The sequence below is a fragment of the Pempheris klunzingeri genome, chromosome 8 (genome assembly GCF_042242105.1).
Source record: "Pempheris klunzingeri isolate RE-2024b chromosome 8, fPemKlu1.hap1, whole genome shotgun sequence".
In the NCBI taxonomy this organism is placed as follows: Eukaryota; Metazoa; Chordata; class Actinopteri; order Acropomatiformes; family Pempheridae; genus Pempheris; species Pempheris klunzingeri.
In genome coordinates this window covers 16,128,203-16,142,217 of record NC_092019.1, presented here as the reverse complement: position 1 = coordinate 16,142,217, position 14,015 = coordinate 16,128,203, and the positions used below count along the sequence as shown (strand labels likewise).

Sequence of the window (14,015 nt, the reverse complement as noted above, 5' to 3'; positions counted from 1 at the left end):
GAAACCCAAGAGCCTCATTCTCAGAAGTTTTTGCTCTGCCGGCTGTATAATTATATCCAATTTTCTGCTCACTTTTTGCTCTCTACAGCATTTCACCCAAAGCTTCACAATCACACATAGCAAAGGAAACAGTTGTCCATGAATTGGCATGAAGTGAGCAAAACATTAAACCATTGTGCACACACAATGTATGATTAACTAGTCCAAACTCATGGTTAACAGTCTGAGTGATTCTGGGGTTTTCGTGCAAGAGGTGATTCATCCAGTAATCCATAACTCCTGCCAGAGCGTAGTTAAACACTCAAAGTGCATCTGAAAATGTAATGGAAAATGGTCAGTGGTGTTTGGGGAACATGGTTTACATTTTTACATACAAAAACACAAAGCTGTATACAAGCTGTAACCATAGAGAGAGAAATGAGTGAATGATTTATCTTGTTTACTGGGAGAGGTAGGCTAGAAAAAGGCCAGGAAGACTTCACAACTAACAATTTACTGAGGTGGTGAGTCTCTATGATCTGTGTTGCCAGATCCAGTCAGATCAAGTTGTGGTTAAAGGTGGTGTTTCTTTGCCATCTTAGGTTGAACTTAATCTGTATAACAAATGAACTGTGTTTTAGAAACTCAATATCATAATCAGCAACGATTCTCATGTTTATTTTTCCTGAAATATTGACCAAAGATTGACCTCCCTGTGCGCCTCTTGGCTTGTGTTGGAGTCTGCCATTGGTGCGCTGGTGGCCCAGTTCAAGGCGTTTGCTGGCAGCGATGAATCATCTGAACAGAGATGAGTTCCACAGACTTGTCACATCAGAGCTCCCAAACTTTGTGAAGGTGAGGATGCAGAGATGCACTCGTGTAATGTAGTTGTATTTGTGTAGTTCACTTATCGGCCTAATACATAAGAGCAAGTGGAGTGTTTTCACTCCGATATCTATATCATCAATTGAAATCTTTAACTTTTTAAAGTTTGTTCGTCTGTCTTTGGTTCAAAATGTACCACAAAATTGCCGGTTTGTGCTACAGAGATGGAAAATGACTGAAAGCATATAACATACATCTGCTCTTTTAAGTGTATACTTCAAGGGCTGAAAGGATAGACCAGTGATTTTTTTCCCTCTTGTCATCAAATTCCATGAAATGACCAACAATGTGTTGATATTCCTTATTACTCTGTTCCATAGAGCTCAATTGTCACCCAAAAACTACTGAAAACATGTCAATCAGCCGCACGGTTATTAAAAACACATCAGTCATCAGTCATCAGCTACACAGGAGCACAGGGTGACAAAGTCTTCTCGAACTGATCACCCATACATTGTCTTGCTGCTGTAAATACTCACCAAACATGTATTAATCTGCAGCTGAAAACAGCAAACCCCAACAAATGCACAATTTACTCCTGTTAAAGTAACATTTGCTAAAAGCCACAAAGTCAAACCACGGAAATCACTTGGGCTATTTATAAGGCTGAAGATCTTCATCTTCAGTGGCAACAACCGGGCTTGTGGTTTGTGGCTGATAGTGTTCAGAGACGGACAACGCCTTGCTCTTTAGTCTTTCCATGAGATAAGTTGACAGTAAGAAAAACACAGACTATCACCAGCCTCCTCTGCAGTGCTTGTTTGAAAGAGTCACCTGCAGTCAAACCCATACAGGAAGATATTCTTATTTTCCTCTTAAGCTCTTTCTTTGCTAGGCAAAAGAACGTTCTCATAAGAGCAGATTCATATTGAAATTGTTATCATCTGGATGCCACATTGGCCCTTTTTGCTGTGACCATATAATTAACTGTTAGTCATACTTCAAAAGGCTGCTTCTGTTCTTTCACGTAGGTAGTTTTCTATGCATACGGTCTTACTGGACTTCTGAGTCATAAAAGTAGTCTAACTTGAAAACAGTGTTTCAGAGTGTTTTTCTCATGTGTGATCCTGAGCAGGAATGCTGTATGCTGTACATACCTTTAATGCACCTCTGTGTTAAAACACAAAAACTATGAGTTTGTCATTAAGACAGAGTTGCCTCCACCTGAAGTTTCACTCTAGTCTGGTCTATTTGTGGTCGTGTTGTCTGCAATCTGCATGTCTAACCAGAGTGCAGCGACAGAAAGTAGCAGTTCCTGAGCCCCAACAAAAAAATACAGGGCAGCCTTTTCCAAGTGTGGAAAATTCCATGCGTTTCTTTTTGCTTGAACAGTTGAAAAAATCACTTTGGCCACTAGATGGTGACAGCCACAGATCCTTGTGCCAAACCACCTTTGCTGATGTTGCATGAATTATTAAACTGGTGTTGGTGCCAGTGGTGTCAGCTTACCTCTGTCTCATCGCCCTGCGCACACAACCAATAACATCATAGTTGGCCCACACTGACTCTCACTATTGTTTTTAGTATTTGATGGAGTATCTTCCTGTTTTTCTGCAGAATGCTGGTGATCCCACTGCCACTGACCAGCTTATGAGTTCATTGGACAAGAACAATGATGGAGAGCTCAGCTTCCTGGAGTTCTGGCAGCTGATTGGGCATCTTGCAAGCAAACATGGAGGGTTCAGCCAATAGAGTGTCCTCAGATACTCCATTACGGTTCCATGTGTGTTTCTGACTTGTCTGTGTGCCATACAGTTAGAAAAAAAAAAAGGGAAAACAGCCAAATGGAAAACACCCTTAAGTCTATTTCAACTACAAAGTGCTGTGTTTTGTTTTGTTTTTTATCAGGAGTCTGCATTTCACAGCCTGTCCTCTCATCAGCAGTTGCCATACTGGCACAGATTCTGTCACAGAATAACATTGAACAGTTTCAGCAATATTAGAACCAGTCCTAGCTATCAACAGAGCACACACACACACACACACACACACACACACACACACACACACATACTCGCAGCTACTTGTGCTTACAGGTCTACCAGGGAGTTGCAGGATGGGAATGTATAGTCTGAAAACTGACAGTGTGTGTGTTGGCACTATGTATCCTGTGTATTCTTGGCTTGTCTAGTTGCAGTGTTCATGGTCTCCCTCCAGTACACAAACAGAGGTGTGATGTGTCAGAGCAAGACTGTTGTTTAAAGCTGGAGATGAAAGCTGAATAAAATGTACAAAAAAAAAGAAAGAAAGAAAGAAAAAGAAAAGGTGATTCTTGCTGCTCAGGCCTCCACTTGTTAGTTTTCTCCAAAGTTTATTGTAGCGAACACTATCTTTACAGTCTTTGTAGTAGTAAGTAAAGTTTCAGGGTGTGGCTTGGATACATGTGTCTGTTGGGCAAGGCTTTGAACACTCGCGCACTGAGACATGAGCGCGCGCTTGCTCCTACATGTTGAGAGAGTGTGTGCCAGAAGGAAAAATGCAGAAATAAATGTGCAAGTAAACCGACACACAAAAGAACTGTATAAATGCACCAAACCACATCTTAAAGAGCTGTTCTGTTTCTTGGACAACGTAAATGTTTGTTGCCAAATGTTGCTGAAAAGCTGCCGTGTTGCTTAAGCTGCGCCTCTTTCTACATTCTTTCTCTCCCAGGCACACGCCCTATGACAATGAAAAAAAAAAACGTTGGCTGAAGTGAGAAGTTAAATCACGGAAAAGATATGTGTTGCTGGTTAATCTCGCCCAAGACTGAAGAGGAGGATCTGTGAGAGAGCAAGAGAGAGAGAGAGAGAGAGAGAGAAGGAGAGCATTTGCTGAAATAGTTCGTCGCCTTTTGTGCCCTGTCCTAACGGTGGGTCTACTTTATTCTCATTACGCATTTTGTGCTCAGCCTCTCTGTGGTTAATGAACTTTATTGTGCTAATGTGCCTGAACTGTTTTCTTGGCAAAATTATCAGTTTATCTTACTTCTTCCACTGTGTCATAAATTTTGCATAATTAGCGAGCGCATCTATTGTCGTTACCCAGCTTGGTGGCCACAGGGATCAGGTTCTCCTTCTTGGTAATCGATCCCCAATGCCTTTACACTTCCAGAGAAACCGGAGTCTTGAGTCACGTTTACTTATTAATTTGCTGTGTGTCAGTCCTGCCTCTGGTCGCTCTACAAATTGTCAGGTTTAGTTAGGGCTAAATGTAAATGTGGGACAGGGGCAAGCCCCTGACTTCTCCGTTACGCACGGCGTTGACGAGTTTTGGCATATGCGCCGAGGCCGTTTTCGCCCCGTTAGTCTGCCACAATGTGATCATCGTAACGGTGGTCAGATTTGGCTCTTATCAGCCTGAATTATTAACGTTATGATAAGACTCCGGTAGCGATCCTCAAATGGCTGCGGCCTGGTGTAGTTAATGACGCGGAGGAGAAATAGCGACCTGGGCGATGACAGGTAACATGCTCATGGAGGAAGTGAGTCAGTCACACCTAGCGCAAACAACAGGAGCAGGGTGGAGCTGATTGGTCACTTAATCAATGCTCATACGGGAGACCTGAGATGTACCTATGAGCCATCAGCTGCCAGCACAGGAATATGACCTGTTAGGTTCTGTGGTCAGAACAGATCAAAACAATTTCGCTTTGAGATATGAAACATACAGCAACATTTGGGTGATGAGGGGTGGATTGGTCGGGCTGGGTGGCCCTGCCCGACTTACCTCTAAACTGGTTTGTACTTGTTAAGCCTTAAAGCCAGTTGTAATACTAACTGTACCCGAAACTCCCACCAAGTCTGCACAAGTCATGCTTTATTTGATTTATTTAGGAAATAATGTGCATACACACTATGATACATATGCTGACTGACCTTGATCTTCGTTTTCACAGTTAAAACAAGGAGACACCAATGACATAATGCACAATATGGCACAAGGGACATATCAATATGTAGTTATCCTTTGCTAAACCAGGTTGAATTTGCAAGGGAGAGCTGACCAAAGAGGTCATTCTGTGGTCTTGGGTTCTGTCTGCCATGTTAACATGAAATATTTAATTAAACAAACTCAAAACAGGCAAGTCCAGTATAGTTTCCAAACAGTGGATCAGATCGCTTAAGGTGACAAGATATGTCTAAGGGATCGTAAGAGACAGGATGGGTAAGCAGAAAATTACATTTACTTTTTCACTTGAGAATTATAGGATTGTTTTACACCTTTATGCCTCTAATAAATAATCACTCTTTGGTTAAACTGGTTATAGTACACACACATATGCAATTAGAGAGTATGGAGTCAGAGGTTTGCTGTATTTGAAGAGTGGGAATCACCAAAGTAGCATATGTTTGGTGTCAAATTTCAGTAAAATGCAACAAAAGGGAGCAGTTCTACAAATAAAACAATGCGCTGGGCCTCACACAAGCATTCGTGACACTTGAGTCATCACAGTGACCATCCCCAAGCTCTGAGTCTGAATGCAGTACATGCGCTGAGAAGCTGTAGGTGAGCTTCGTGTGTACGCAGCCCACGCTTCCAGTCTTATCAGACAAACCATACTACATGTTCCTTTCTACCCATTTGTAATTCTGTGGCCCCGGTGTCTCCAGTTCTGACCGTGGCCTGCATGGTTTCATGTTCATCTCATTACACTGAGAAGAGACACTAATGGATGGTGGCCTGTCAGACTTTTTGATATATGGCCTGTACAGATACAAACACGCAGAGACACTGGTCTGCCTGCTCCCATGCTGCTGTCCGTCTTGTAGAGGGTATTAGGAAGGTGTTGGGACAATTATAGTAGCATGTTAAATAATAATGAACTGCATGTTGGTGACAGATGCTCACTTGTATGTAGGAAAGAGTTGTGTGTTCACCTATGTGTGCATGTGTGTGTGCTGGCATGGCAGGGAGACATGAAACAGAATCCAAGGTTTGGGTGCCTGCTCTCACTCACCCAGTAATTAGGTTAATGCAACAGAAGTCCTAATTTGTGTTGTCCTTCTTTATGTGTGCGTGTGTGTGTGCGTGAGTGTGTGTGTGTGTGTGTGTGTGTCTCCGTCTGTCTGTCTGTATGTCTCTGGTAGGTCTGGTAGGTCAGTATAGGTGCATAGTGTGAGCATTGAGGTGCGACATCTGTATCAGATGGAAGATTTACCAGCTTCTACAGTTACTCAACAACATCGCCCCGGGCACCCATCATCATTACCCATCCCGTTGTTACCCGTGCCTCCCGGTAGTTTCCAATACACACTGGAAATCCTGCAGCGAGGCCTCACACTACACTGCTGTGATACTTATCAAGTCTGCTCAAGTATCTGCAGCATTTATTCAGGCCTTTTATTTTCTGTTGCCTTGGATATCTTGTTTGTTGAGACAACAGGAAGCTAAATGGGAGCAGAAACGTAGAGAGAACCCTCTTTTGGCTCAATGATGTCTGCATACATTAGGTCACATTTGTACCAGCTGTGCTCCTTGACACTTTCTATAATACTGTTTGTATTATGTACAGAACCAACAGCTATGTCTTAATGCCATACTACATACCAGTAATATACAGTATATACTGCACTGGATATTTATTGTTTCATGTCGGTTACTTTTTTTAGTTGGTATACAAGGAATCAACTTTACATTTTTTATACATGAGGAAATGATACAATACGTGCATTGACGGATGTCAGTCAAACTCTGCAATGTCACTGCCAATTCGATGTCTCAAACAGACGTAAAAATGTGGGATTTATTCGTTAGTTATTATTTTCGGAGGTATTCCTAAGCCTGTTTTACCAGCATCCAAAATTAGCTTTAATTTTTTGCAGCTGTTGAAACCAGCAGCTTCTCTGTTTTCTTTGTCCATTGCATTGTGGTAGAATAGTGCTCATCAACAGCACACTGAAAATGGTCACTCTTCCACACGCTACAAACTCAGCACCTGCTTATGACTAATATAGTTTATCCGACCACAATTTGTATGCATTTCTGTTTTCCGGCTCTCAGTATCGTTTGTACATTGTGCGGTGAAATAACAGCCTCTTTTCACAGCAGACATTTTGACATGTCGCAGTAGGAAAAGTACAGGGGTTACTAATAATATTCAGGGTCTGTTCAAGTGTGAACAGTACCAGGAAACTGAATCAACCCAACTGAATTCAGTCATCATTTATTTTAGTATTCACAACTGGTCTTCAGTGGAAAGGCCCATGGTGTTCATTAGCCGCAAAATTAGGTGGATGAGCAGAGGTAGTATGCATATTGATTTTTTTTTGTCACTTTTCCAGTGCGTCATCATCAGAATTTGTGTAGAATTGACATATAGTATGGAAGTGGGGCACAACTATTTGGATATTAGATTTGACTTCTGGTGAAAGCATATATGTGTGTTTTCATCCCGTTTCTGTCTTTCCTGTGAGGTCCATCTAACCAGTGAATGAAATGAAACAAAACTGCTTCCCTGAAATGTTCAGCTGAGGGTTTCACTTCACATGACAGATTCCTTCAATAACAGCACCATTAGATGTTTCAGGCTAGTTTACTCCGTTGGCGCTGTGTGATGTTTGTCACAGTATGTCACAGTATGCAGTGTCTTCCTGCAGTGTGATGGGAGGCGAGCTGCAGCAGACGGGCAGCAGGCAGTAATCTGAACCTGTGGCCTCCTGCTGGCTTCTGGGGATCAGATGTCCACCGTCAGAGATCACAGCTCCCATTGTGTTTACCTCAGAGACTCCCCTCCTCTTCGACCTTCCATCACTCCCTCTCTCTCGCTCTGTTTACCTCGGAGAACCTCAGGGCTTTGCCCCTTCCTCTGCCCCCACCCCCCCTGCACCTCTTCGTCTATGCTGACATCACTTGAGTGTCTCACCTTTCTCACATGTTTATGTTCAAGATGTGATCCTGTTTTCAAGATGTGATCCAATTAACAACCAAATAATTACATTTGTTTCATCCTCAGCACATTTATGGCTTAAATGACAATGTAGATTATTTTGTTTTAAAACTATTTTAAAACATCATATATAATGTGATAGCACAGTTCCTCATGAATCCCTAATCTTGATCAGTAAGCTGTGCACAAGCATTTCAAGGTTACGGTGTTCTTTCTTCAACAAATGATGCACTCAGTAACTGAAATAAGCCCAATGAAATTCATGGGAAGTGTACCTAACGGCATTACTGAGTGTCTAAGATATGGCCATATCTCTCCTTGCCACTTCCTACAGTCAGTTCTCCTTTTCACTTTTTGTTTTTGTGTCTCTCTCTCTTTAGATATGGAGTCAGCCATTAAGACGGTGGTGACCACATTTCTTTCTTCTGCCAGGGGGAAGGAGAATCTAGACGGAAAAGTCTTCCAGAAACTGGTGTCTAAACAGCTTGGAGGTATCATGGAGGTAAAGAGCTATATGACTTCTCCATCACCAACGGCTGTACAAAAATAATCCATCAGTATTGTAGAACATTTTTTTTCCCTCTTTAGTTTTTCACAAGGAGCCACCATATTAGTTCTAACGGTATTTTTCGTCTGCTTCTGTCCATCCAGGATGCAAACTGCTCCTCTGCCGTGAAGGAGATGCAGCGGGGACTGGATGAGAACAACGATGGAAAGGTCAGCTTCCAGGAATACCTCACTCTGATTGGTTACTTGGCCAACGCCATGAGTCAGAAGAAGTCTGAAGAAGCCACTGCAGATGCTTCATAGATGCTTGTGGGCTTGTGAAGCTGCACTGTTTGGTGGATGAGCTTTTTTAGTATCTATCCTCAATTCCAAATGTTCCAAACTTCATGTATCCATTTTCTTCACAACAGTCCGTAATCATTTTCATTCATTCAGTTAACCAGTTGTATAATGCGCTGAGCTGAACCTTAAACTCTGTCCAGATCAACCTTTTTTTTCAGTCATACCATACAGGCACACTGAAGGACTCTGAGCCGGGAGTGTCTTTTGTTGAACCAATTATACGAAGGACACTTACTGTATTTTCAAAATAAAAGCTTTATATAATAAAACTATATTTTGTGTAGTTTTTAATCTATCTTTCTTAAGTTGCATTTTCATGAAATGTAATTGCTGACATAACCCTTTAACGTTCGTTAAAATTCTGCTGGGACACTTAATGAAACACTGTATTTGGTCAGTGATTTACCTGATACGGTTTGACATTGTCCCACAAGCAGTGCTTCAATGATACCTGCTCCTACCACAGCTACCAGCAACACTTGCTAAATATAGCTGTAACATCCCTGGCCAGTCAAACTCAGCAGCCTTTATATGCATCAACTATTGCAACCAGATCCTGACATACAGTATACGCTTCCTATTGTGCACCATCGTCCACTCTGCAACATTATACATACACACATATGGTGCATACAGGCGTGCACTTGCACTGTGCTACCCCACTCCCTGACACAATGCACTACAGTAATGACACATAAACAAGAAGATGCACTTTACAAGGACAGCAGATCGCACGTACATTTCATGGTGATGATAGTGCCTGTGCATTAATGTTGATGTTGTTTTCTCTCATGTATGATTCATTCCAGTGCACATGATTATATGTTTGTATCATTTATTTTTCATACTCTGTGGCTCTCACTGTATCCATTATGCTGCTTTAAGTCAAATGGATACCTGGCCAGAACTATGTAAAATATTTCTGCTTTTAAATACTAAACCATGTATTCTTTGTGTTTTGGAGCTTGAGGTGTGAATGTGGTTGTGAAAATGTATGTGTGTGTCCTCGCATTAGCACGTTGGCCCTTGTGTGTGTTTTGCAAAGTCTTTGTATTGGGATTTCTCTGCATGGCTGCCAGGTGTGATGGCTCCATTCATCGGTGCTATACTAATCCTCCGGATACTGTATCAGGCATGACCCCCCTCTCCTCCAGTGAACATCCTACCCCCACACTCTACTCCGACACTCTTTGCTTCTTAAAAACACACACATTTGAAAAGTTCGCAAGTTATTCATCTTTGCTTGGCTACAATATTTACTTTAGCACTCCCTCTGTGCCTTTTCTTTGTTTTGACATGAATAACAAAATGGTTGCACAACAGGGTAGCAGGATAATCTGTCAGAATAACAAGCTGGAGCATACCAAGTGATGTGTCATTGTCACTGCACGCCAAATCATTGTGCTCAGTGTGTTGAGTTCATCAAAGTATGAATGTTACAGACTGATGCCACGTCTCTAAAACTCACTATTATCCTAACCTCCATGCACTCTGACATCTCAGAATAACAAGACCACTTTCAACCTGTACAAGGGCATCGGTGGTGTGGCCTGTGGTCAAATTATGAGTCCTTCAGTGGATACATGATGTCTTACTGAAGGTACAATGCCATTAGTGTTTTTTTGCCGATATGCCATCTCTGACAGACAGTGGGGGCGATGGGGGGCAGGTGGATCTTACATCTGTCCATTCAGCGGATGGCAGGTGTCTGATGCGTAAACAGAGAAGGAGGAGAGGAGATGGGGGGGATGGGAAGGAGGAGAGGAGCAACAGGTGGAAGGAGGGAGAGAGGAGGAATGGGTAAGTGGGATGGGTGGAGTGAGGGATGTATTTAAGACGGTGTCCTCCTCGTCCTCTTCATCAGTCGCTATTGCCTTCTCTCTCTGCACCTGACCAGTAGGCCAGCACTCATCCTTCACTCAGGTAAGATGTAGACGGCAGGCTTCAACACTGAGAGTTGTGTCTCTGCATTTCTCAGAGGTTGTTTCAGACTGGTTTTACTTTTAAAAGTAGATTTTTGGGGGATGCAGCTAATGTCTGTAGGTGGACTGGTGGTCCTTGTGCAAATAAACAACAAGGACAGGAAGAGCTTTCTGGTAACCTATTGAGTCATTAAGGAACTTTAAGTTATCTTGAGCAGAGCTTTCCAGGCTCGTGATTGACAGTTAGGAAACGTCCTCACAGTTCAGAGGTGATGTAGGTTCAAGAAATGCAAGGACTTACACATGTCTCCGGTGTTTTCTGCCATCCGGTAGAGCCAAAGTAAAAGCCAGATCAGGTTGCCTCTGTGTGTCTTGGTTATATCTCCTCCACTGGTTCGACTGTTTTACCAGCTTAGAGTTTCACTCTTATCAGTTGGCTCACATGTCCGGCTGCTGACTACGTCCTGACTCCCAGAGGTCCTCTTTACAGGGCAACGCAACAAACAGATTGAGGATCAGTTCATCTGTAGAAAAAATCTTATCAGGACCAGTGGCAGGGAGGAAACAGCTAGAGCAAACTCAAATCTGGGACTGTGCAGGGTTTCCAATTCTGCCAAATATCTCTTCAATCACTGGCGGTATTTCAGTGTTTGTACTGCACAGTGTGATTCAGTTGTGTGTGTTTTCCATGACTTCTATCTGTCACCCAGTCTGGCAGTGTCTAAAAGAAGAGTGTGTTTGCATGTGTTTGTGTGCGAGAGAGCAACCGCAAGCGGCTTTAACCTGTATTGATTTGCAGCTGACTTGTCCTTCATGCTCCAGAGAGCAGATTTTGCAGACAGGAGTACTGACATGAACTGCTGTTGCTCTCTCCTCCCTCCACCCTTCCTCTTATTCTACCCTTCTCCAGAATGTCTTTGCCCAACTCAGAGAACGCCTCCACCCTGGAGAGCGCCATGCAGCTCATGATCCAGACCTTCCACAAGTACTCTGGAAACGAGGGAGATAAATATACACTGAGCAGGGCTGAGCTCAAGGAGATGCTTACCACAGAGCTTGGCAACTACCTGGGGGTAAGCAGAAAAGCACTTAGGGATACAAAATGAGCATATGTATGAAACAGACATGCATTTCTGTTTTATACCCTCACACATACAGAATGCCCAGGATAAGGAGGCAGTGGATAAGGTGATGGGAGACCTGGATTCCAACAACGACGGGGAGGTAGATTTCACCGAGTTCATCATACTGGTCGGAGCTCTAACTGTGGCCTGTAACGACTTCTTCCTGGAGTACAACGACAAGGGAGAGAAGAAGAAGTGAACACGCCCTTGGCACAAAGACATCCACTCCACACACCCACACGCTCCAGGGAGGAAACAGTTAAGACAGGAGAGCAGACATCCTGTCATGGAGTGACATGCACAAATACACACACATACGTCTAGTCATGTCAGCAGTACATGTGGGGTGTTTGTGCATTTGTCTGCAGTTTGTGCATTTGTCTGCAGTGCCCAATCAATCCATCACATCCCACCCCACACCCATCTCATATTGTATTTATTGCTATGTAAAAATATGGAGAGTTTAAGTCAGTTTCAACACCTGTCATTGTTGAAGATGTGAATATATCTCTCTTTCTTTTTCTTTTCATGTATTTTGTAACACATTCAAACAAAGGAATTTCTCCCTGGAAAGAATAAATGTGACCTTGACTCAAAACAATAAAATGTTGGCTGCTCTTTATTTAAGCAGAGAAGATGAGTAAGATCAAATGATGGGCACCAGGTGGCAGCAAATGGCCCTCAATCCAACCCAATAGTTCCAACCGAGGATTATTGCATTATCTTTAATTTGCTTTGCACATGATGAAACAGCACTTTGTTCCAGCAGTGGATGGGAATAGGTTAGAGATAGATTTGTCAGTCATCGTTGCAAAGAGACATTGTTGTTATATTAATGAAATATAGAGTTTAAGTGGCTTTAGTTAAGTCTTTTGTATGACTGACAGCTACGGCTCGGTTGTGGCCTGAGGTACACAGTGTTCCTCTGCATCAAAAAATTCATAAGGTGTATGTGATCAGTTACAGACTGTACCTGCATTCTTGTTTTTACAGCAGAATAATGAGAACTTGAAGTGACCTTGGCTGGGCCCTACACCCATGATTGTTTAAAAGCCCTGCTTCCTAAAAGAAAAAAAACACTACGAGAGTGTGTAGGTGTGTGTGTGTGTGTGTGTACATTTTATAAAAAGGAAGCTGCCAGCCTCAATATTAGAAAGCCAGGAAACGTTTCTTTCTTTCGTTCTATCCTGTGGTGTAAGATTAATGGGAAGTTTGGGTAATACAGTAATTTACAGACTGTAAGTTACATGCGTGTGTGAGTGTGAGAGTAAAAACATGCCACACATTGGTTAATTAATCTGAACCTACAACCTTTATTGGACTGGTTAAGGTGTGCACAGGAGCAGATTTGAGAGTCGAGAAGGAGAAGGTGAGAGATGGAGGAGCATAACGAGAGAGGAAGTGAGAAAAGAGGAAGGAGAGTGGAAAGGTCAGAGAGAGAGAGAACAAGGGTGGACAGCAGCACTTTGTCCATATAGAGCGTTGCAGCCTACAGTTTTCACAGGTCTCTGATAGGCTTTTCACACTTGTTCAGGATCTGCTGGGGGATCCCCTTGGGTAATCCCATCCTCCAGAGACAGAAAGAGAGAGACAGAGAGAGAGAGAGAAAGAGAGAGAGAGAGAGAGAGAGAGAGAGAGAGAGCAGCTCCCAGCCCAGGACTGAGCTTAGCTGCAGACTTGGCCACTTGGCCGTAAAAAGCCGGGGAAACTCACAGCGAGTGACAGTGACTGAGGATTAGACGGCATTTCTGCAGAGTTTTATAGTGGCTTTCCTTTGCAGTAACAACTCGTAAAGTCTTTTGTCTCTGCCTATCCTGCTTAATTCTTCCTCACTATCTGGATTGTGCTTGCTGTGGTCAGATTATCCTGTTTTTTTCACTCTGTTCTTCCTCAGCTGTAACATCACAATAAAGTCAGAAACATTTCTATTATTAATTCATATATTGCACACATTTTCTTTTCAGCTTATTATTTTGCATCTGTACCTTATTGCCTGATTCGACTACTTCACTGTCTTTCCTCTTGTCACTTCTCTCTTGTTTTTTGAGGTTTTTAATTCGTCCCCCAGTCCCTGCGTAATTGAAAAGGCCTTTTGCTTCTTGCTTGGTTGTCAGGGAACCTGGGAGGGTTATGGAAATAAGAAAAATCTGCCAGTCCATGATGAAAAGGAAAACTGCTGTAATGAATAGGCGGACTATGAAGGTAACCGTTAATCTCATTGGACTAAATGTCAGGAATGTCTTTGTCCATATATGACCAGATAAAGGGGAGAGAATTGGAGAGAGGTTTCCAGAGATTAATAAAAGGGAGGGGGAGACACACAAACAGTATGCTCTTCTGAACGTCGTATCTGACAGATGTGATAATGCATTGGGGTATGGGGTACGC

The 14,015-nt window shown here is 42.7% G+C and overlaps 2 protein-coding genes and 1 pseudogene across 2 annotated transcripts; all 3 read left to right on the top strand.

Annotated features, from left to right (window-relative positions):
- Positions 1-148: 148 nt before the first annotated feature.
- On the top strand, positions 149-2,556 carry LOC139204847 (protein S100-A13-like; annotated as a pseudogene).
- A 984-nt stretch (positions 2,557-3,540) lies between these two features.
- Positions 3,541-8,853, top strand: LOC139205527 (protein S100-A13). Its single transcript, XM_070835774.1, has 3 exons — positions 3,541-3,715; positions 8,113-8,234; positions 8,384-8,853. The coding sequence occupies exons 2-3, from the start codon at positions 8,115-8,117 to the stop codon at positions 8,540-8,542; spliced, it is 279 nt and encodes a 92-aa protein (XP_070691875.1). The 5' UTR covers positions 3,541-3,715; positions 8,113-8,114; the 3' UTR covers positions 8,543-8,853.
- Positions 8,854-11,414: 2,561 nt separating this feature from the next.
- Positions 11,415-12,074, top strand: s100t (S100 calcium binding protein T). The gene is made up of 2 exons (XM_070835448.1): positions 11,415-11,576; positions 11,662-12,074. The coding sequence occupies exons 1-2, from the start codon at positions 11,415-11,417 to the stop codon at positions 11,824-11,826; spliced, it is 327 nt and encodes a 108-aa protein (XP_070691549.1). The 3' UTR covers positions 11,827-12,074.
- Positions 12,075-14,015: the final 1,941 nt, after the last annotated feature.

What these genes read in the sequence shown, in the direction of transcription:
- LOC139205527 (XM_070835774.1), top strand. Translation starts at nt 8,115, where the DNA reads ATGGAGTCAGCCATTAAGACGGTGGTGACCACATTTCTTTCTTCTGCC. An exon ending in AGCTTGGAGGTATCATGGAG is followed by an intron (nt 8,235 to 8,383) that starts GTAAAGAGCTAT and finishes CTGTCCATCCAG; the next exon opens with GATGCAAACTGCTCCTCTGC.
- s100t (XM_070835448.1), top strand. Translation starts at nt 11,415, where the DNA reads ATGTCTTTGCCCAACTCAGAGAACGCCTCCACCCTGGAGAGCGCCATG. An exon ending in AGCTTGGCAACTACCTGGGG is followed by an intron (nt 11,577 to 11,661) that starts GTAAGCAGAAAA and finishes TCACACATACAG; the next exon opens with AATGCCCAGGATAAGGAGGC.